The sequence below is a fragment of the Phyllopteryx taeniolatus genome, chromosome 5 (genome assembly GCF_024500385.1).
Source record: "Phyllopteryx taeniolatus isolate TA_2022b chromosome 5, UOR_Ptae_1.2, whole genome shotgun sequence".
Taxonomy (NCBI): Eukaryota; Metazoa; Chordata; class Actinopteri; order Syngnathiformes; family Syngnathidae; genus Phyllopteryx; species Phyllopteryx taeniolatus.
Window position 1 is genome coordinate 30848662 of NC_084506.1, and position 24043 is coordinate 30872704.

Below are 24043 nucleotides of genomic sequence, written 5' to 3' on the forward strand. Positions count from 1 at the left end.
AAATTAATGTGCGGCTCTGTACATGATCCGTATTTATTCTTTGTTATCCATAGTTTTGTTAGTAAACACTTCTTATATGAGGAACCTGATTACTTGTCTTGTGTGGATGAAATAGTATGTAAGGGCTCTGGAACAAACACACGAACTCCATTGATGTAGCAGCCCTTCATATTACGAGACTGATTCAGTTTTTCCCTTGCTTGGATGTAGATTTAAAACAGCTTATGGTTACGTTTAAATTGTTATTGAAAGTTTACTTTCATTAGTTAGATCAGAAGTAGAATATGGACATTTTACTATCGTTCGATTAATGAATTACTTTATTAAATGATGGCTCCAGCACGCCCGCGAACGGCCCTTGTGAGGATAAGCGCTACAAAAAACGAATGGATTTAGGCTGCAGCCGCTTGCGGAGTTCCGGAAAAAAAACCCCCAAAAAACAGCAGAGTGAAAATCTTTATTAAGTCTTGATATATTATTAAAGTAATCTCGTAAATTGCTGTAAGATAACCCCCTATGGGTTGTGTCTACAGTATAACTATTTACACAAGACAGGTGAAGCTAAATCCGTTTCTCTCTCGACTTTACTCATAAGCCACACCATTAGCCTGTTACCCTGTATGCACTAACTAGTTAGCTCATGGGGGAAGTCAAAGAAACACAAACAGCAGAAGACATTAAAATAGATACACAACAGGAAAACTCTGCGTGTGTGTGTGTGTACTATACAGACGGTGACACAGTCACACGAGCGTGCACACGTGTGCTCATTCAGCATACATTCACACGGTAGCTACACATCCCGCAACAGGCAGTCCTCTAACAGCCCCATCACAGTGTAGATACGAGAGTTAAATACGAGAAAACAACAGAACTGAAGCACTGTGCAAAGTGAGCTAAACGGGCATAGAAGGGATTGAGTCTCATAGCATCTTAACATATTTTCTGTACATACTTCAATCTACATAGAATATTTGTTAAATGTGACCAGAGATAGACAAACAAATGGTTCAAATGATTTTTTTTTCATGTCATTGTCAAGCCTTTACATAAAATGATGAAACACAATAAATTTACTGTACATGGATTCTGATCTTGTCTGGATAAATTGCCACACAGATGTTGACAGTGGACCATACAGATCATTGGTAACATAGAGTATAGTAAATGCGTTATACAGTACAGTATGCATGTGTGTATCAGATAATGATGTGTATATTGTTGCAGGTAGTGCTCAGTCCACACTTGTCATTTAGTAACAGTCTGCGGCCCCGCCATGGTCCGTCTATGCAATGGGGGTTGTTCTGCAGACTCTCTGGGTTGAGTATGTATTACATGGGCTCGGTGTACGTAAGGGGCTGCAAGCAAACAGGAGACGACAATGGCTGAAGGTTTTTGGCAAGTTGATGGAAAGGAGGTGGTTTTCCTCGCCTCCCTCCTGGCGTGTGATGTTGAAGGGATGGTATTCTGTGGATCACAGGAGCCTGGAAGTATGACACATTTAAACTAATAATACAATATGTCCTTTAAAAAAATTACATCATTTTGTAGTCTGGTAACCGAGCCAGCAAACTAAGTTTAATGTTAGACTTTCTCTTTTCATGCAGGGTGTAGAATGACACTCACTAGCAATGAAAAGGGTTTTTGTGGATATATGCGCAAACACAGTCAAATAAGGATGTGCAGTGTGCATTTGAGGTTTAGGTTTAGACTGAATTTCTGCCACCAAATTGTCACATGTGCTGGAAGGGTGCCTAAGGACACACTCTTGTTGCGCCAGTATGCCAACTTTGGTACAGACCGGTCTGGCAAATTGGCAAACACGCGCACCGAAACTTGTGTTTGAACAAAAATCAGGATACGGCAGTTTTTGCACTTGGGTGCAGTTGTACAGTCTCTATGAAAATCGAGCGGTCTCTCTCTCTCTCTCTCTCTCTCTCTCTCTCTCTCTCTGTCTGTCTCCCCATCTCTTTCACTGTATGTCGCTCTCTGTCTCTCCAGTGGATTCAGTGAGCAGTGTGGTTTTAGACCTGCTCCATGCGTGAAGTGCCCTGAGACAACGTCTGGTTGTGATTTGGTGCTGTATAAATACAATTCAGTTGAATTGAGTTAACGTCACTAACACATGCCTACGGAATTACAAAGTCTCACAGTGTATCGTTACATAATGATCCACGTCAGATGTTTTCTTACTCACCAAAATGTTGCTAAGCATTGCCTCCCTCTGAAAAACAAAAAAGAAACATGGAGACGACATTCAAATGCATCTGCACGCTCTCAAGGTCATGCTATTAATAGACTCCCACGTTCACACTTTGCCAGAAGCATCTTTCGCATTGACTGCTTGTATTGCTCACATGCACCAGCAGAGGGCACCAGGTTTGAATTAATTGGTGCAGGGAACAACAGCTCATCAACCTATTTGTGCTGGCTGCTATGATTTCAACATTTGAGAGGATGTCAGTAATATATAACATCCTTATTAGGTTATGATTTCATGCTCACCCTTGCTCTCAGCCAACAGCTCCTCCGTCATGAGGCCGTCCTGTCGATTCCCGAGGACAAAAGCCAGGAATGAGAGGATGAGCGCATCCAGGATGCCCATGATGGCTAGGATGTAGGCCCAGCGCATGGAGCAGGCCCCCAGGCTGTATTTGTCCGTCTGCTCCCCACACATCCGCCGCACTTCGTCGCTGTCCCAGCCATCAGGGTAGACCATGCAGCCCAGTACCAGACACACACCTGCATGGAGGACAGATAAACGGCAGCGGTTGTGAACACAGGTCAGCACAAGACGATGTCACTAAATAGGATGGGATGTGAATACAGAATCAAGAACCCTGTGTCATAATAAACCAAGTCAGGAATAATGAGATTTAGTGAATGACAAGTAAAAATGGTCACTTGAAGTGCTTTTTCATGTGTACAGTGGAATCGAATGCTCCTGAAGTTACACAATTCCCAAGTCGTGAAACTGGCCTATTCATGTCCAGTCCTAGTCCAGCTCCTGGTCATGTCACTGTTGTGCCATATTTTCTCCACTTGATGCTGACAGGTTTTCAGCAGGTTTTGTTCTACCTTATGTTTAATGCTCTGGCCAATCTTTTGTACCCTTATCCGAGTCCTGACTGATACAGTTGAACAGTGAGATTCCACTCATGGAGTGGAACTTCTCGATGGACCATGGCTTGTGCTGATGTGACTTTGAAAAATACAGGAAAAGCCTACTAGAACATCTGAACTTTATTTAGGGTTAATCATAGGCACTATAAATGGTGGCAGGTACGTGCTCTTTTGTGACATAAGAAAGTGATTTTTCATCATTCTATGGTTGGGTTTTTTCTTCTTCTGACACTGTATTTAATATTTAGATGATTATACGGAGAAAGTCAGTGGTGGCTTGAGATACGAGTTTAATTTGTTCCGTGACCACGCTCTTAATGATTCAGTCAAAGACGTCTACAATATGTACTTTGTAAGCTGCAATCATATTAGTTTTTTTTTTTTCCACAGAGCATACAGAATATATGCCTGTGAGTAAAGTGAGATCTTTCTACATGTGTTGCAATATCCATTGCTTAACTATTGATGCTATCCATGGGTTTTTAATTACGTGTTATAAAGGTGCCGCAATGAATCAGGTCAGGTCACTTGTATCTCAAGGTACCAATGTACTTTACTGTTACAACTCCTTTGTTTAGCCACACAACTTCATTCTCTCACTTGCCTTTTCAAGTAATGATGTCAAATTTCAGCTTTTCACAGTCAACGATTAAGTCACTCTGATCTTCAATTTGTCTGGAGACCAGAGTGAAAGTGATTCGTCATGAAGCAGTGCACAACCGTAAGAAGATCAGAGGCCTGTTTTAAATCAAACGAAACACTTCCTTTTTTCTCCATCCATTTTCTGAGCCGCTTATCCTCACAAGGGTCGCGGGAGTGCTGGAGCCTATCCCAGCTATCATTGGGCAGGAACCCTGAACTGGTTGCCAGCCAATCCCAGGGCACATATAAACGAACAACCATTCGCACTTACATTCACACCTACGGGCAATTTAGAGTCTTCAATTAACCTAGCATGCATGTTTTTGGGATGTGGGAGGAAACTGGAGTGCCCGGAGAAAACCCACGCAGGCACGGGGAGAACATGCCAACTCCACACAGGCGGAGCCTCGGAACTGTGAGGCAGACGCTCTAACCAGTCTGTCACCGTGCCCCTCCTTTTCCCCCCCCAGAGGGTTCAACTCTCCGGCTTTGCAAAAGAACATCTGAAGAAGCTGACTGCGCCACATTTGCACATTAATAACAAAACAAAAAAATTCCACTTAGTTATCCCCATTGCTCTCACTCTCACATTGCCGAGTGTTTGGGTGGGAATGCTTCTGCCTTCCAACGTTATCATTGTTACATAGAAATTGTTTCTTTAGTGCCTGTTTACCTTATTTTATGGACGCTCCTTTTAAATGTAAATGCAATGTGTAATTTATTCCCATCCATTTTCATCACTGTGGCCCCTCTCTGTCACTCTCCATTTTAAATAAATTGCTCTTTACATTTAGCATTAAAGCTCACACACTGCGCTAAGAAACTGAGATTGTGATTCATTGAAGAAACTAAACATTGTACTACTCAGCGTCATCCAGCAGACAGTTGTAGGAAGGTCAAACCAGTAAACTACACAAGACAAATTGGAAGTTTAACAACTTTAAAATACAAGTTAGATTGAGCCTATGACTTCTACCAGTTTTCCTAAACTTTATTCAGCCAAGGCACCAATTTTATATAAAAATGGCACACCACCAAACACCAATGTCTAAAAAAGTACGAGTATTGATATGATGACGATGACTCAAATTACAGGGGAAATGTACTTACTCAGTGTAAAATGTGGGCCTGTTTAATAGAACACAAAGGTGTCAAAGTCATGTCTTATTCTGTTGTATCAATGGCAACGGGTGAATACAAAAATGTATCGCACCTTCTGCCATCTATTGGAAGAGCATTTAATTGTTGTACCTGTCACTATTAGTCACTGGCAGAGATAGATAAACAAAGATACATTTGTGATGAATAAATAATAATTTTCAGACAAATTAATTTAAATTAGATGATTTCCCACGGCAACCCATTAGTGTGCCATGGCACCTTGGTTGGGAATAACTTCCTTATACATTTACAAGAAAGGGTACCCTTTTTAATTATCAGGATTTTTACATAAATTGGTCATCAAATGTGATCTGATCTTCATCTAAGTCACATCAATAGACAAACACAGTCTGCTTCTACTAATATGAGAAGGAGAGCTGGAGAATGCGGCCTGCAGTGAGTTGTTTAAATCGGAAGCGGCACTGCTTGTTTGAGTGTACAGACTGAATGGCGAGAACGACAGGAAATGACACCAACTGAAGCGTAACCAAGGGTAGGAGCTCTGGACGAGATGAGACGAGACGACTCGCTGTATTTTTTTTTTTATTATTATTATTATTATTTGTTTTTTTTTTTTACCCAAGCTGGCGGTGCTAGCAACTGACAGAGCTCACAAGAAAACACTGTGCACAAGGGAATTTATCCCTAAAGATGCTGCCAAAACTGTAAAAGCCAGATGTGCATCTCAACGAGACGTCTTTGACGCAAACTCAGGGTAATGAGTTATTGCAATGTGCTCCCACAATAACAACAGGACAAAATACACAAAGTTTTGTGAAAGTAATTATGGACTAAAACTCCAGCCTGCATTATCATAGGAGCTGCAGGTGATCATAGCAAGCCTGCAAAACAAACAAAAGAATGTGGATGATATACAGTAACAGCTGGTCACGCCAAACAAACTGAACAATGCATCTTAGTGCAGTCAGATGTGCTCAAGGTCTGTGACAGTCTGCCGGATGTCAGAGTCAGGATGGGATATCTGGAGGCACTGTTCCAATTTCTGAGATACAAGGACAGATCTGCCATTCAACACCGTACCAAAGTTCTAAAAGGCACCTGGGTCTACATAAATTAGGCCCCCACAGAAACTGTGAGGAGGAAGATGAAAGAGCTGCAGCCGCAGATGAGAGCAGCAAGAGAGAAAGGAAATATCGCTTTTCTACGACACGACAAAACGGGTCATCCATCTCCGCACCAATAGGCCAAAACCACCAAGACACTCATAAACTCCAGATATGTATGCCGGACATTGAATCACTCCAAAAACAACGCGCACAATCTCTGAACAGAGTACTTGAACACAAAGGATTGCTAAATATGATAACGTTGAACTTACCACTTCTCAACACAAGAATAATCATTCACAAGATACTGACAGCAGCACTGAACTTTAAGGGCTCTGTTTTCATCAACAGCGCATCTCTGGCAGGGTGCAAATACCGACGGGTCCTGATTTTTGTGCTACCGCAAAGCTCACTGCGCTTGTTTGCCAATTTCACAGATAGGTCTGCACCAATCTGGGCGTTCCAGCACAACGAGGCTGCCCTTGGAGATCCACCTGGCTGAGTGACAATTTGGAGGCAGTTGATCGAAACGTAGGCCTGCTGAGACCACGTCTAAGTCCTGGCGCAAGTTAGACAGCTAGTTTTGGTGAATTGGATCAGGGTGCAGGTGGACAGATGCAGAGCACCGCAGACAAAGTTGCCAGCAGTTATCATCAGATCATTCTGTATTTAACGAGGGTACCGCCGATTCCAAAGCATGGCCAGAGTGGTGACGATGCTCACAAACAGATCGCTACGATTACGCATCGTCCAATTCATGCAGAAATGCAGGTAATTCCAAAGGGGTCACGTACCTTTTGGCAACTGTATATTAATCCTGAATGACAACAGGGGACATTTCAAGATGCTTCACTGACTCCAAAGCGAATGACACAGGAATGCACGTAAGAGACCAATATAAAAAGAGCAGAGCGTCCTCCTCTAGCTCCCCCATGGCTCTAACTGTCATAAGCAATTCATGTGGGCCCGCTAGTTCACAGAGCAAAGACTCAGATACTCGCTCTCATTCAGGTTGACAGCCAGCACCCTGCAGACTCACCAAGAGGCATGAACATGCCATTTTCCCTCCCTTTGACTCCTTAAAACGAGGGAGGAAGGGAGCTAACGTTGGTGATTAAAAAAAAACAGTGCGCAAGTCGAGTTGAACCTTTCGCTGGCGCCGTGTTTAGTGAATGAAAAAGTGAATGCCTCCGGGTGGTACTGGACAACAAGACCTTTTCATTCATGTGAGATTGAAGTCGGACGTGACGGGCTGTGTGCTTGGCCCTGTGTCACTCACTTTACTGTATCACAGCCTGCCACATGTCCTCTAGAATCCTGTGCATGATTCCGCCCCCGGCTCGGGTCTTGCCATACACGCATTGTGACTGCAGAGATGTTGCCGTTTTATCCAGAAGTGGAGCTCGCGGTGGGTTGTCAGACGACGAGGGTGTACTGTATTCTCTACAAGTAGTTTAGTGACAATAAGTAGATTTTTATTTAAGACAGAGATAGAGGGAGCTGCTGCAGCAATGTGGAGACTGAAGGTTCTGGAGATAAGGCACAGCAACAGGTTAAGTTAACATAAGTATGTGTGTGTTTTTATTTTTTATTTTTTATTTTATTTTTTTACTGTTTTAGCTGTGTACCCGGTTACAACGAAGCAGTGATAACAAGTCTCCTGGATCAATTAGTGATCCAAAGTGGTTTATGTCACAAGTTTGAAGTTCACTTGGCACAATTTGAACGACAGCTGAGTAGAAATAGCAAGTCTACCTTGTAGTGCTGGGTTTTGTCAATGGAAAAGTGTTAATAGCGAATAAAAATGTTTTTGGAGGCTGAAAAGTGGCATTGTGGAAGTCCAAGTGTCAGGGGGTCGATGGGGGGAAAAAAAAAAATAACACATTTTTGGGTTTGTGCCCTTCAAAAGACATTTTAATTGTGCGTCGTTCTAATTTCAACAGCAGACAATGTTGACTTTCGTGCAATGAAAAATAAGAGTGTCGATTTTTAACATTTGAATTGATCCTCATTTCTCTACAGTACAGTAACTGTAATCTTTCACCAAATGCAAGAGCAGCCGTTGCTGCATTTTTTTTAAGGCTTCAATGTTTATCATAAAGAAAGTGGCGATATTTAGTTGTTTCATTTCACACTTGTTGGGTGGACAGCCACTCCACAGACCTAACTACTTGTATACAAGCCATTCAAAAGTCAATTTACTATTGTATTACCTCACTTGACAGAATCATCCGTCCATCCATTTTCCATACCGCTTATCCTCAACAGCATTGCAGGCGTGCAGAATCAATATGCAATTTTATTCACACATAAAGTCCTTTTTTTTTTTTTTCTCATTAGACTGCACACAAGCACCTAAGCTTGTGACTGGTGAGTTTACAGTATATTATATGAATTCACATCAAAAAGGAAGATGTGCCAATGGTACAGTTCTTTCAGCCTCATGTTATTTTTACTAGAGTAGTAACAAGATATGTAGCAGATCCTTCTGGGTGTCTACAGCATGGCTTCAATGCCATCATGAATTTTACATGACCCAAAAGGATAGAGCGGAGGCAGAAAAAGAAGAATAGTAGCTTGCCATGCAGTGATAGCATAGCAGGGGAGGAAGTGGGAGGAAAAAAAATGCAGTAAAACATCATGGCGAGTCATAGAATGTGCTCTACATACTGTGCACATGGCTGGTGTCTGCATGGTGGCCTCTCGTGACTCCAGGCACAGAAAAGTGGCAGGAACAGAAGCACAAGCGCCCTTCATGCAGTCAAACTAAAAAAAAAATTTTTTTAAATACAATTTTAAGCTTGCGGTCAACTCATCCACAAACACGGAAGCTCATTCATTCCAGAAGTGCAGAATCCTCTTACATAACAAACTCGAAATTCACAGCACTTCAACGAAACGAAAGGCTCAATATACTTTATACATGGCTCCAGCTCACCTGTTATTACAGTACAGAAAATGGATGGATATTTGTGATGCAATATTCAAATTCCTTGAGATGGGGAATTTGGCTCTGTTAGTTATAAGCTAAAATGATCAAAATTAAATAAAGAAATAAAACCTTTAAATGTTTTTCTTTTTGAATTGAACTACTGAAATGAATTGGTTAAATGAACCATACGCTTCAAAGTTACAGTAAGTATTGTGGTCGGACAAGAATTAAGTTCCTCAAGCATAAAAAGAAAAAATTAAAGTTTAAAAAGCTACAAATAACACGGAGTATAAATAAATACCTCAATCCCTTTTCTACAGCGCTAGAGCCTATTCCAGCTGACTCAGGGCCAGAAGCGGAGTAAACACTTATGGACAATTTCAAGTTTTCAATGAACCCAATATGTATGGTTTTGGAATGTTGGAGGAAGCCAGAGTACTCAGAGAAAACCCAAATAAGCACAGGGAAAACATGCAAACACAGAGGATTTGAACCCTGAACTTCCATTGAGACATATGTGCTAACCAGTAGGCCCCTGTGCTGCCCGACTATAATAAAGTACAGTGGAACTCAGTTGGTTCCGTAACCAGAAACATTCTTAACCCGAGGTAACGTTTCCCATTGAAATGAATGGAAATGCCAATTAATCTGTTCCAGCCCCCAATTTGTATAATAGTTAAAGTTTTTTTTAATCAGTGTGCTGTTAAAAATAAATATAGTGCAAAGCAGAAATACGTGAAAATGCCCTTTTATGAAGAAATAAAAGACAAAATAAATATGATAAGTTTATTGCTCATTAAGTTTAACTAAGGAGGGGAAAAGGCCTACAGCTCCTCATTGAAGAAGAGCCTTCTATCATAACACGGTGAAATTAATTAATTAATTAATTTATTGCCTCACTCACACTATCACCAGCGAGCGCGTTCTCATTTTTGTCAGTCCAATAAAGAGTAGAAAAACAACAACAAAGATCCAGTGCCTACCTTAGTTGCATTGCGTCACGCACAATGACGGTTGCGCAACGCACATATCTTTCTGCTCATCTATGGAAAGTGCTTCCGAAGCAGTTTTCCTTTTATCTTGGGTGCCATTCTGTCTGTTTAGCCCTTTGATGAAGTTTTTAGAAAAAGTTCCGCGCAATGATAGCACACTTCCTGTTGTCGTACTAGAGCGGCTCCAACTACCGGAGACAAATTCCTTGTGTGTTTTTGGACATACTTGGCAAATAAAGATGATTCTGATTCTGATTCATAATGGTCGCATCTGATTGGCCGTTTGTGTGTATAGGCGGAACCTTCACCGAGCGAACGCTTCTGTCGAGAGCTATTTTGATGTTATTACGCCAACATTAACCATTCGTTGTTTTCATTAAAGAGATGCTACAATTCAATAAATAACACATTTTGTAAATAGTGACTTTTTTTTACGCCGTCAGTCACAAACGCTATTAGATTTGTGATTGGATGATCAAGGATGTTGAGGCGGAACTTTCCACCTTACACTGTAGAGCAGACTAGTTTTCACCTTCCATCCAAGCATTATGCACAGAGTCAATGATCATCACGCAGCTCGGGTAGAAGCACAACATACTGTAGATCCTGACGTTCGTCCATACCAAGACCATTCGCAAACCGAAAATAATACGTAACTAGAGATAAGTTTCCCACGAAGATTTTGTACATAACCCGAATTGTTCGGAAACAAGAGTCGTTCGTAACCCGAGGTTCGACTGTATTAGGGGTATTATTTTCCATGATATCTGGAATCTCACATCCTCCCATTGCTCCTCATCCTCAGCGGCAGCAGTGGCCTTACAGCTGACAGAAGAAAGGACATAATCAGTCATAGCAGAGGGGAGCTGATGGCCTCATGCTACCTTTCTCGGCTTCTCTCATTGTGAGGGCAGGCACATACTGTGGAGGAGGAGAGACAGATTAGCGAGGGCGGGAGGTGGTCTAGGTGGTGAGAGACGGATCTAACGCATGCAGGGTGACACACTCCACCCCTGTCCGTCTGTCTGTCTGTCTGTCTGTCTGCATGCAGCCGCTGGCAAGCACCATGCACCACGTAAACATCAAAAGCACTGGCCACCATATGCCTGAGTCCCCTCTGGCACTGCTATCTTAGGCTTTTATACTTTTCTGTCGTTAGCGCACACACACCTCTCCTGTCTTGCTGCCATCCCGCAAACACTAGGATCATGCGAGTGGAAAACAGGGTTGAGAAATTCTAGTAAAGCTAACAGCTGCTTATGTAAGAGGATGTAGGTAGGGCAGATGACGCTCAAACGGCGTCGCAAGAGAGTCTGACAGCAGACCGGCAGATGGTACTGCAGATTTGGCAGCAGCACATTGGCTCATTTGCACAAAGGGTATAGCAAATCCAATCGATAGCAAAAGAAAAATCCCATTGACTTGTGAACTCTGAGCATCATTTGTAAGCGTTGTGATGCCATTTCAAGATTGGATTTGGCCAGACTCAATCCATCTGCTTCATCGACTAAAAAATCCAAACTAATTTCGTTTTCAATTTTAACAATTTAAGGAGTCATTTTTGGGTTTGGGAGGCGTGGGACAGGGTTATGTCTTGGCTTTCATTACATTGACAATCATTGGTGAACTATAGGCGTGAAACAAGTTTAACAAGCAGGAGATGGTCACCATTATGCATCCAAACTGCAAATGAATGGCACTTGCATGAAACCACCACTGGCTAATTTATCCATATCCCAATAATTTGGACCAAAAAAATAATCTTCATTTGCCTACTTTTCCTGGGTCATCGTAAAGTCGTAAATTGTGATGTGCAACAGAATGTAACCTAACAAGAAGCGCCCTAGACTGACGAACACGGGATTGACTGTCAATAAAAACAAAACATGTCTTACCCAATGTCATTTATTAGTATAAAAGCAGGTTCCGCAGATAGCAAGAAGTTTTTTTTTTTTTTTTTTTTTTTTTAGATGTCATCGCCATTTAACAACGGTCCCGCTTCCGACAACCTTTGGAAACACTCAGCAAACATTGGTGCGTAGCCTGAAGTGTTTCTTCTTCGATGGTTTTATTAGCTCACATGTGACCATGCAAGATTTTTTGCTGTGGAGGACTTGTTCCGAGATCGCCGGTGGAACAGAATCTTTCCGTGTGTGGTTTTGTGTGTTGAGATTATCGGCGCACACTACACACAATACGACCAAAACTGTTAATGCCTGATTCTTTTTTTTATCTTCATGTGTGGGGCCTGTAGCAGATAAAAACAACCTTTTAAAATCTGAAAACTCCTTACATGTGTACCAGGCCTAAGCAGAACATTTCAGTATGTGCTTGTTATCAGAAGCTACTCCAGATAAAATAATGGTAACCTGTGCTAACACTGCAGCTCTGCTTACCTTTCGGCTTTGACAGCTTAGTGGTTCTGTGTAGATATACAGAAAACGCTTCTGTATACAGGCGGATCTTTACCCAGCCTAGCTGCCATTTCATGAGCGGAGAATCTGTAAGGGCGTTTATTAGGGAAATTATCCAAATTGTTACACCCTAATTCGCAAAATTCACCCCACAATTTGTATACAAACAATGAAAAAGTTGATTTTCTATATTATGTCCCTTTACGATTGTCACATTTGGATTAAGCGGCAGTATGATGGAAGTAATTCCATCATCTGCTTTAGATTAAGAAAAAATGACACAGTGTACATAATAAATCTATTCTCATATACTGGTCTGTGTCAGAAAATGATTAAAACGACGAGGGAGTCATTTCAGCCAGAACTGTGTGTTGAAATAATGAGTGCATAGAAAAAGAAAGTCTTTCCCACTAATGAAGTGCGGGCCGCTCTTCACGCTGGACAGTTCGGACTCCTATCAGGCTCCAAAGACGACCGCATGACTTGCCAAATACATGTAGCTGGCGCAGCATTATGATATGCTTTCATTGCGTTCATATACGTAAAAGGGGCTGAGATACTGTATATACCGAGACTAAGTAGAGACTTCAATTGTGTCATCACTGGTAGGTTTGGGTTGATTGCCTAGAAAGAAAATCACTTCGAAAGCCACCGTGCAAGGAGAGCTGGACATTTTGGAGAAGCAACACTTTCGATGTCCACTGCATCCTGCTGGGCTGCAGTGATAGCGGAGGCTCGAATTGTCGAGTGATTATATTGCATGATTGACTCATCGGATGACAAAAAGACTGAATCTAGCAGTAGAGGAGGAAAAAGGAAAGCATAGACCGAATGATTGAGTAATGTCTCTTCGCCACCTACGCACTGACAGATAATTGTTAAATAAGCCAGTTATTTAATCAATGAATAAGTAATGTATTGTCTCCCAACATGCCCTGCCAAGCAAACCACAATGCATCTTGCAATTAGTGAATTCAATATTAAAATATTTTTACCCAAACAACCTTACCTAATCGGTCTTTTAACAGGAAATGACTGCTTACTGGCACACAAAGTAGGGCCGTTGAGGTGATGGAGAGGGAGTTGGGGGTATGGGTGCGGGACAAGCACATCCAGTTCAGAAAAGGAGGGAGCTAGAGCTTACATAACAGGTCCAGAAAGAGGTTGCAGACCTCCACTGAGGATACGCACTGGCAAGAGGAACGGGGATCAAAAGCATCATTACAACTCGTGTAAATACTGACAGGTCAAGCAGTTGAGGGTCAACAGATGCAAAAAAAAAGCCACAGAATTTAGAATGACTCCATGATCAGGTGATTACTTCTGAAGTCTTATTTAAATCAACAATTTGTAGCAATTGCAGAATGATGACCTCAGATTTCCTACAGCAGTCTTTCCAAATCTTTATTGAACCAAGGCACATATTTTACATGAGAAACATCTGATGGCACACCACCAAACAAAAATGTCACAGCAAGTATATACTGTTTATAGAAATAATCATGATCTCATCTCAATTTACACCCAAATTTACGGACTCCTTGTCAAATCTGGGCCTGTTTTGTTAAACACAAAGATGATATACTTGCAAGAAGCCCTGACTTATTCTGTTGTACGAAAGGCAACCAGTGGATAAACAGACACATTCATTTTAGGCTTTTGGGTATTACACTCCCTTCAGCTAGTATATCAATTCATTCATCCTTCCATTCTGTACATCTTAAACGTTGTAGGCCACAGGAAGTACATACAGTAATTGATGTATCCACGTTGTGTGAAAATTTTTTTTGTTGTTGTGCAGTGAGATTTTTAAAATTGTAAAATATGTGCCTTGGTTACATAAAGGTTGGAAATAACTGCTCTAGTCAGATCATGTATTCTAATCAGTCAGGTCAAACCAACATTACAACATGACAGAAATAATAGGTGTACTTAAATTATTTTGTTGTAATTAAATTACTTCACACACACCAAAACCTTAGAGCATGATTCGTCAGAACGCCTGCATGTTCGCTTACAACCGTTAGTGCTAGCACTAGCTTGCTAGGCTACATAACATTTTGTTGCCTGCTTGCGAACGGTATCGTATTAAAAGTACGGGAACATACCTCAAGCAAGCCTTAAGCGAACTTAAACGAGGAATTTGGAAGAGCCATTTCCTCAAAATTCAGAGGTAAGAACAACAAAAATAAATGCACTTAAATTGTCATATCAAGCTGCAAGCAGAATTCTTGTGACAACTATGACACAACAAAATAGCAACAGAGTGCACTTGATTTAAAAACCATGACTGAAGTGGCCACTTTTTCATAATCTCTAGGTGGTGGTGGCATATTAGAATGAAAGTGTACGCCTTTCTCATAACCTCTCGGTGGCGGTGACATTGGAATGAAAGTGTACAGCTTTTTCATAACCTCTAGATGGCGGCATACATTTATAAAATGTGAAAGCTTTTTCATTTCCCCCCTATACCTATATAGGTATATAATGCGCACTATTGACTTTTGATAGTTTTTGGGGAAAAAATACATATTATACACGAGAAATTACGGTACTTCATTTTCTCCATGGAAACATTTTTTTTAACCACTGCACTGTATATCCGATAACTACTGATCGCAGCAATCCTCACAAATCAAGTTGTTTTCCCACAGAAACGTTTGGCTCAAGTTGAGACAGTATGATGAGAATAAAAGAAAACCTACTCACTGCAGACTGCTTTGTGGTTGAGCGTCAGTCCAGCACCTGCACTCTTGACTCAGGCTTCATGTACGATTGGATCATTTTATTCAGAATGAGGTCTACTTTGAAATCTAAGGGCCTTGGTTTAAATCTGAAAAGCAATTAGCAACAATTTAAGGTGTTTCTATTATTTCAGTCTTATGAGAGTATACATTTGCACATTATCCATGCTGTGCCAAGTGGCAGCCAGAAATTGTCTCTTGCTCAAAGAATATTTTTGTCAAGAGAGGCCTACTTGGGGTGAGTGAGCGATTCTGCTGGGGATTCATTTTCCTCTCATTTCAAAAATCGCCCTTATACTTGTTTTCATACTTAATCCTGCTGAAGCGGGAGTAGCATATTCGTGCTGCACGCACATCTACATGCTGATGACTTGCACTGCAGCAGAATTCCCCCCTAAACCATATTATTGTGTAACACTTAATACAGACCAAAAGTAAAAGGCCTGAATATGCAAAAATATTGAACTTGGTGGTGGTTTGTTTACCTCTGAGGGTTTAAGAGTTCGTTCTCTCATTTCCCCATGGCAAAATACTGTATACTTACTGCTTGTGAAGAGTGAAAAGCCCCAATGCATCACAGTGTAATGGTACCAGACAGTTTGTGCATTACATAAATCTCCCCTAGTGGGCATCCGACTTGATGTGCTGTATGAAAAACAACACCATCTTCTCTCGTGTGTAGCTGCAGCACTACAACTGACTGCGTGTGTTTTTTTTTTCCTAACATGACAATGCACTGTCACACAATGTGGTACTAATAACTAAAGGGGGTCCCAAGGTGACATTGAGCTTCTCTCATCGGCCAGCAGTTTGGACATACAGTATGTGGTTCGCTTCAGAAATTCACCCCTAAACATTTTTTTTTTTATTTAGTAGAATTTTGAATAACACTGACATTCAACAGGAATGGCTCAGGTGGTAGAGTGCTTTTCTTCCAACCTGAAGGTTGTGTGCTCAATCCTGAGCCCCTGTGACCATATCAAAGTGTCCTTCAGCAAGACACTGCACCCTGAGTTGCTTCTGATGCGCCGTCATGTATAGGTGAAAGACGAACGAGACTGTTATGGCCCTTTGAGTACCTTCAAGGTAGGAAAGAACTACAAGTGAAATCCCATTTATCCATTTCAAATTAATAACTGTGGCAGAAACTCGGTTCTTTCAACTTTGTGTTCAGAATTAGTGTAGAACTGCACTCCACACACTGCAAAGTGCTCTTGATACTGAGCTCCTCTTGTTGAGTGAGGTAACCATTACAAATAGATGTAAATAGGTCAACATGTTGGTTTGGCTTCAAACAGTACTGCTATGCATTTGTATACCCACATTGTTCTACCAAAAAGAATAAAGACGCTTCTGACAGTGCCAGTAACAGCCACAGCTATTGTATTGGATCGCATTTAACTGTGCAGGTGTGGGTGTACCTAATGAAGTGTCTTGCTTGAACTACATCGCGCCAAAGCAATTGTGGCCAAAGCCAGCAAATATCTACTTGTGCATTTTAATAGACACACATTTGATCGATATATTAATCGTTGGTCTAATGATCTTTGGTGCCATTGGGATGAGACCACAGCGCTCGCCAGCTTTCTCCCGAATGGGCAGAACGCATCATTATGAGAAACGCACACAAAACAATCACGCAGTGGCGTGAGAGTACATTGTCATGTGACACAAGGAGGCACGCTAAGATACTTCATATTGTTCATTTTTTTAAATATTTTTGGCCATATAAATTATTACATGTCATGATTATATTAATCATCCTGTGGAATGTTTTTAAGAAAACATACAAGACAAATTTGTTTATTTAGGACGGTTCGTGAATGAGACTTTTTTTGGCTTGTCCACATTTTCTGCAAAGATGGACAAATGAATGCTGATTTTAAACCTACAGAGAAGGCAGTAATATACGAGGTTGTACATTCATAATATATTTCGATAAATACATACACTATAACGTGTGACTATATTGAACAGTGGACACATCATAATATGACCCATGCTGCTGCTGTATCTATTTTTCAGGCTTTCGATTGGCCAAATAGGATTTAACAGTCAACCCGGATCTTTTTGGGGGGGATTTATTTGAAAGTAAACATTTATTTATCGTCTTGTGCTGATGTTACAAAGCATACAGTATGTCCTGTTATTTTGCAGGTATGACTCCATTTTGATGATATATAGAAAAGGCTACCAGAGGGTGTAAGGGCTGTGCGCATGCCTGTGAATGAATTCTAAGTGACCTCACAGAGCGTGTAAATAAAGAAAAAGGACAGCACATTTTGTTCTCTTGAAAGCAAGGCAAATGGAGGTGTTTTCAGGAGGAACAAGGGGTCATTGAAGTGCAAAAACATATTCTACGAGGTCAAAATGAATGGGAGAGATGCACAGATGGGTGAAATTATGTGACAGTAACAGGAGGAGATAGGGTAAGAGGGCTTTGATGCATAGACACAAATAGCTGTGCACAGGCAAAGTTCGTACTGCATCAAAAGGACACAGGAGCACTCAACTTTGTTTTTTCGTTTTAAGACGCATGCAGGGAGCGCAGGTGTATCTTGATGGTCTGTATTTACATTTAAAATTCAACATTTTTATCTGAACATCACGATCACAACCCCACTTCTTTGCGGGTGAGGAGCGCTCACGTGAAATAAATTGCAAGGCGTTTGCACGTTCCAATTAATTGGATGTTTTATCAAAACTTCCACTAGTGCTATGTTACCCACCAGTCTTCCACAGAGCAGGTAAGTGAAGGCCGTGGCAGTTTAAGCTTCATCTAAGAGCAATGCTGCTCGACAGCGTTACGCAGTCAGGCTTGCTCATTAGACATCAGCAGCTTGTCATGGTCAGACTCTCTCTTCTCTGCTTTCTCTTTCATCTGTCCACTGCAGCAGCGGCCTGCTCATTAAAACAGCCTCAATGCATTAATTCAGCCCATCAAACCACACAGAGCTGGGCCTGCTCCACATAATATGACCTCATGCTGACTGCCTCAATAACGCAAACAACACTTAAACTGCATGGACGGCACGCATGAGATGGTGACGAGGACAATATCAACAGACGGTGATAGCATTATAGTCCGACTGTCACGACTTTTGAATCAAAACTACCTGGACTCAATCTTTTGCTGTCAATGCCAAAGTAGGGCACGCACGTTTTTTTTTTTTTTTTTTTTTTTTATAAATGTGGGAGACCAAACACATGACTTGGGAAAAGAAGAAAAAAAAGTGTGCTTATTGCTCTTATAGTATGTGGCGTACTGGAGCACACAACGCACGATATCACCACTTAAAATCATGGCTCTCCTTCGCTTTTGTCCTTGTCATTTTTATTGGCGTAAATGACTTTGCTATCGTTCTTTTTCATGGTGTTGACCACCCACAAGAATTTGCGATGGTAAATATTGAACAGGTTTAACTTTCATGATTGTTGGCCCTGACCGAGCAGATCGGGAAACACTCGTAAAAACACACCCCACACCACAGGATCACACGATCAGGTCAGGATAAACTTTGAGACATCCAATAATCGTGCATCCACATGTTACCGCACCTGTTATACGAGGTATCAAGGTCCTAAAAGGCCTCCAGGCAGCCCATCATTGAAAGACTTCATGCATAGCTCCAAGAGGCATTCTGGACAGGGTTCATCAGTCTTGGCGGCCCCCACTGACAATTCATTTATCTAATCAGTGCACCACTCACATGGAACGGAGTCCATGGGCTCTATTTGGCGGGGCGCGAATGCAGGTGGATCCTGTTTTAAGTACAAGCGCAAGGCTCGCTGCGCGTGTTTGCCAATTTGGCAGACCGGTCTGCACCAAGCTGGGCGTTCTGGTGCAGCAGAGGGAGTGTTCTTGGATATGCACCTGGCGGAGGGACAATTTGGTGGCACAGAGTCAATCTAAATTCACCCCTGCTCAGATCACATCCAACTGCCATTGTAGGTCTAACGTGATTTGGGTGAATTTGATCAGCGCACAGGCAGACAGATAATGAGGTCTGTGGACATATTTACTTCACCAGCATTGATCTCCAGCTCATTCTGGATTTAATAAGGGTACCCGCTCATATTGTCTTTTGCCACACCGGCCAAGAGCAGTGTCAATACTCCACTCACGTATGGATCGCTGCGATTAAACATTGTCCTCTTCCGCACAGAGTTGAGCCTATCCCAGCTATCTTCGGGCGAAAGGTGGGGTACACCCTGAACTGGTCGCCAGCCAATCGCCGGGCACATATAAACAAATAACCATTCACACTCACACCTATGGAGAATTTTAAGACAAAACCCACGCAAGAACACGCGAGACCTTGCAAACTCCACACACAGAGATTCGAAGCCCAGAACCTTCACCTGTGAGGCAGGCATGCCAACCCGTTTCCTTTACTTCCTACGACAAAAAATGTTCCATCCATCCATTTTCAATGCCGCTTGTCAACACACGGGTGAGCTGGAGTCTATCCCACTGGAGTACAGCCTGGACTGGTGGCCAGCCATTTGCAGGTGGGGCACATATTGACAAACAACATTCACAAGTATGGACAATTTAGCGCCTCCACTTAACCTACCTAATATGAAGGGTTTTGCAATGAGAGCGGAATCCACAGTCCCCAGAGGAAACCCACGGTGCACCAGTTTCCTTTTTAAAATGCAACAAATCTAAATAAAATGGATGAGCAAGTTCATTCAGTGCTTGGGGCAGTTTTAATTGAGCCTAGGCGAGTCCAGATTTATGGATGATGAACAGATACAGTACACCACATATGTATTGTATCGTATTGAACTGCATCGCATTGCATTGTATTTGACCACTGCTCTGGAACACTGTACAATAATGATGCGTGTTGTCTCCATTAGTTTGTACAGTGATGGACCCACATCCACAGAGTGTGCTCAGTGTGCCTTACCTGCACAAGCCTGCATCCAGCCACAGATCTTGTACACGGTGGAGGTGCTGAGGAGGAAGAAGAGGGAGAAGCAGCCGATGCAGGTGACCACCAGCATCATGGACATCCCGATGAAGAAGGAGGCGGCCTTGAAGGCTCTGGACGGGATGGCGGAGAACTCGGTGAAGCTGCCCTGGCAGGCCAGCTCTCTGTTGACCCCGTCCCCGATGCAGTAGTGAAAGAGGCCGAAGTAACCGGCCTGCGGCGTGTCCATGCCATCGCCGATCCAATAGGGCTGCGAGAAGATGGTCACGTTCACGATGCCGAACAGGATGGTGAATATGGCCCACAGGAGTCCGATGACGCGCGAGTTGCGGACGTAATTGGTCTGGTACAGTTTGGCAGCTTCTGCAGACGGTAACATTGATGCGGCGCTGGCGGGTATCATTGTATGCACACACACAAAAAATAAAGAAAGACCAAAAAAAAAAAAAATGGAAGAGGCGCTAAAGCTGTGGGAGAAAAGAGCCGAGTCTATGGCCGCGCAAGGGCAGCACAGCAGCATTTGCCTGGCGCAATCATCTCGTCGAAACGGGCGCTCGTCCCCGTCAATGAAAGTCGACGAAGCCGCGATCACACGAGCGGGGCGGACACGCTCGCTCTCAGTCGCCGTCAGACGTGCACATCGCCAGTGTCCTTGGAGCCCCGGCGACGTCCAGCAGACAGTCGACAACTGAGCCTCGGCATACACGAACTCACAAATCAGAGACGCCGGTATTAATGACAAGGCCTGCGCGGGTCCTTCAACCGGATTTTATTCTCCGGTTTGATGACAGCATCGCCGGTCGGTCAGCAGTGATGCTGGCATCCGGAGAGGGTGGGGCATGGGCGGTGTGCGTTTGTGCACACGCTGACACACGTTTCACGGAGAGACAAACTTGTGTGTGTGTGGTTTTTTTTCCTTTTTTTCCCCTGCAATGTCAGTTCATGGGCGTTTATGACCCAAAACAAGGAGAAAGATATGCTCAGCGTTGATTGACAGAGAGAGATATTCATTCAACAATACTAATAATAATTAGACTGAGAGGTGCTCCTATTATGAGGGAACCTATCAGTACAATGCAGCACTACTCTACACCACTGCAGACTAGCCATCCTTCCATGCAGGGGCGTGCACAGATAAGTTGCAAAGTGGTGCTCAAGCACCAGCCCTTTTGCCCTTGCCAAAAAAAAAGTGCCATTTTTGGTCCAGCACCCATCCTTTTGGCAGGGGCAATTTTCCTGTCATCAACTGTTTTTTAGCCGGCGGGAAACGTTGTCCAGCACCCCCAGTCAACAAATACATTTACAAGTCGCCTTTGAAAAACTTCCATCAGCACCCACCAAGATGACAAAAAAAAAGAGCACCTGCCCTGTCCTGCCTCATACATTTACAGTACATGTATAATGTATAATGGCTCTTTGAGAGAAACCATAACGACAATAGGGCCAGCGATCAAAATGTATGTGACACCTCTGATTTGATCTTCAATGAACTAAAACATGCATGTTTTTGGAATGTGGGAGGAAGCCGGAGGACCTGGAGAAAAGCCACGCGAGATGAGGGGGAACATGCAAACTCCATACAGGCCGGAGCCAAGACTCAAAGCCCAAATGTCATAACTGTCAAGCAGACATGATAACCACTTGTGTACCATGCTGCCCACATTGCAGAATACAACAACCATATTATATCCATCCATCCATCCATTTTCTATAATGTCCATCTATACATTTGTTGCACATTCGGGTGCACACTCATTGCGGCACATCGCTGTGGCCTCATATCGATCTATGACCTTGTTGGTGCAGAAAAGCACCTTCTGTTTGTAATGGAGTGTTCCCATAACACACTATTTTCTTTAACAGTAAAATTCTCGCTTTACAGGCGGCGCAACTGTGTGCCCCGGGCGGGTTAGACCAGTGTTAGTAATTTCGTAGACCAGTGCGGCCCGGCGGATCCGAGAGCGGGCGGGCTGCGCCATTGTGGGCGCGCCGACTTCATTCCCTGCCAATCAAAGCGGCTCCCCTCGTTCCCTTTAAATGTGTCGCAATGACAGTCTCGACAGTGACATCTGTGTGAACGATGCGTAATTGCAGTGATCCATGCGTGACTGGACCATTGTCACCATTACATCACTGAAGATGTGTTCCGGTAGCACCACGAGTACTTCAAAAAGTGCACAATGTTACAGTGGCTTCCAATACTGTAATACTAATATTGGACTTTTTAGGAACACTTTTTTTGATGAACACTTGGGCCTACTACACTACTGTATTTTTACGGTCATCATCTGGTGGTACGGGGTGTAAAAAGTGTGAGAACCACTGTGTTATGGCGTTCAGTTCAGCAGTCTGAATGTAATTGGTTAAATAATACGGTACAATAAACAGTCTTGGTTAAAAAAATAAATAAATAAATAAATAAATAAATAAAAAAAGTATTACTCTACATACAGCATTTGAAACAAAAGTGAATACTTCACACAGCAGAAAATAGTCATTTAGTTTTCTATTGTAGCATAGAACCAGCAGAGGGTACTATAATGCAATTTTAGGCACCATCACTTTGTACAGTCAGTTATGAGACACCATCCATCCATCCATCCATTTTCTGAACCGCTTACCATTGTCATAATTTTGCACAATTGAATTTAAATTAAATCTTGATTGAAGCGTAGATTTATAGCTTTAATTCAGTGGGTCTTAACATAATATCGCGAAAATAATTGATGGCGCTTTACAGACATTTCATGCCAAATTCCCTGAGTCAGCTGCATTGTCCCAATTTTGCTCCCTTCATGGCTTCTGTGGTTAATGCTCGCCTCTCATCATGGATTAACATTCGGATTTACAGGGAGAGTTCAAGCACAGATGGGAGTCTTTTCTACCGAAACATCCCACGTTTATTTGAAAGAATTGGACTAAAAGAATAGCTATCTGCAGCGAAAGACAGATCCGAACAAGCATGAATGCACCACTGCACATCAAGAATCAAACTACATGCATAAATAGAGTGCCGTCCATCCATAATCCATACAGTTTTTATGCAGCTTGTTCTCATTCGGGCCGTGGTGACTATCCTGACTTTGGGTGAGAGGCGGTGTACGGCCTAAACTGGTCATCAGTACATGTAAACAAATAACTGTTCACATGGGAAACTGGAAGATTTAAGAGTCTTCAACGAACTTAACATGCATGTTTTTGGAATTCGGGGTGGGAGCTGGAGTACCTTGAGAAAACCCATGCAAGCTCAACACAGGAAGCCCCCAAACTAACTACTAATCCGTGATCCATCAAGACACCATTTGATGCAACATTAAAAATAATAATCCACAAGGCTCATTGTTAGCCGTAGCTCGGCTGCATCCTCTTGGAGTTTAATGTGACAGATAGTTGCCTTAAAACCCGCATTAGCCGTGATAGCATACAGAAAATACTGATTCTACTTCAATGCGGCTGTTTTCACGGGAAACCTAGGCGTCACTAATGACATTAACACAGTAGTCCGTGTGGGTCTTCATTAATGTGATTAAGACCACATTTCTTTCCCCCCTTTCATGTGTAAATGACTGATTTAGAATTTAAAAAAAAAAGCTAAGCCTCTGAGCACTAGCTGAGCCTGTGCTTGGTCCCCTTTACGTTTTAGCTAATTAGCACCAATCAGCTTTCTTGCCAGTTACCCGACCACGCCCCTTTCTGGTGTATCAGCCTATCAGGAGGCGAGGAGCGCTCTCCACTCACTTCCTCGCGTGATTGTCAATAAGGCAGTAGCTATTTATTTTGTTGCTAAATTTATTAATTATCCTCCTGCCAATTGGAGGTCATTATTCGTCCCTCGGGTCCTGCATCCCCGTCCTGTAATGACTTCAAGTTTGTGAAAGCATTTTGAAATAGGCAGTGATCAAATAAGCGGTGAAACAGTTATGTTGTGAAACGTTGTAGTAATGTAGTTGCCCGACAGGGGTCAATGTTAGCTCATCTTAAAACTGGCAAGGAACTGAAAGAGAAGATACTGGAACATTCGCCTGACT

The 24043-nt window shown here is 42.5% G+C and overlaps 1 protein-coding gene across 2 annotated transcripts; it reads right to left on the reverse strand.

The window, feature by feature from the left end:
- Positions 1 to 442: 442 nt before the first annotated feature.
- LOC133478609 (LHFPL tetraspan subfamily member 3 protein-like) lies at positions 443 to 21351 on the reverse strand. 2 transcript variants are annotated; one of them, XM_061774854.1, is made up of 4 exons: positions 19992 to 21351; positions 2506 to 2742; positions 2198 to 2224; positions 443 to 1467 (listed from the first exon to the last, which is right to left on the reverse strand). In XM_061774854.1, the coding sequence occupies exons 1-3, from the start codon at positions 20533 to 20535 to the stop codon at positions 2208 to 2210; spliced, it is 798 nt and encodes a 265-aa protein (XP_061630838.1). In that variant the 5' UTR covers positions 20536 to 21351; the 3' UTR covers positions 443 to 1467; positions 2198 to 2207. The 2 variants fall into 2 exon arrangements, with proteins under 2 accessions (XP_061630838.1, XP_061630837.1); XM_061774853.1 differs by having other exon boundaries at positions 443 to 1484; positions 19992 to 21350.
- Between the last annotated feature and the right edge of the window lie 2692 nt (positions 21352 to 24043).

What these genes read in the sequence shown, in the direction of transcription:
- LOC133478609 (XM_061774854.1), bottom strand. Translation starts at nt 20,535, where the DNA reads ATGCTGCTGTGCTGCCCTTGCGCGGCCATAGACTCGGCTCTTTTCTCC. An exon ending in CTGGATGCAGGCTTGTGCAG is followed by an intron (nt 2,743 to 19,991) that starts GTAAGGCACACT and finishes TCCTCCATGCAG; the next exon opens with GTGTGTGTCTGGTACTGGGC.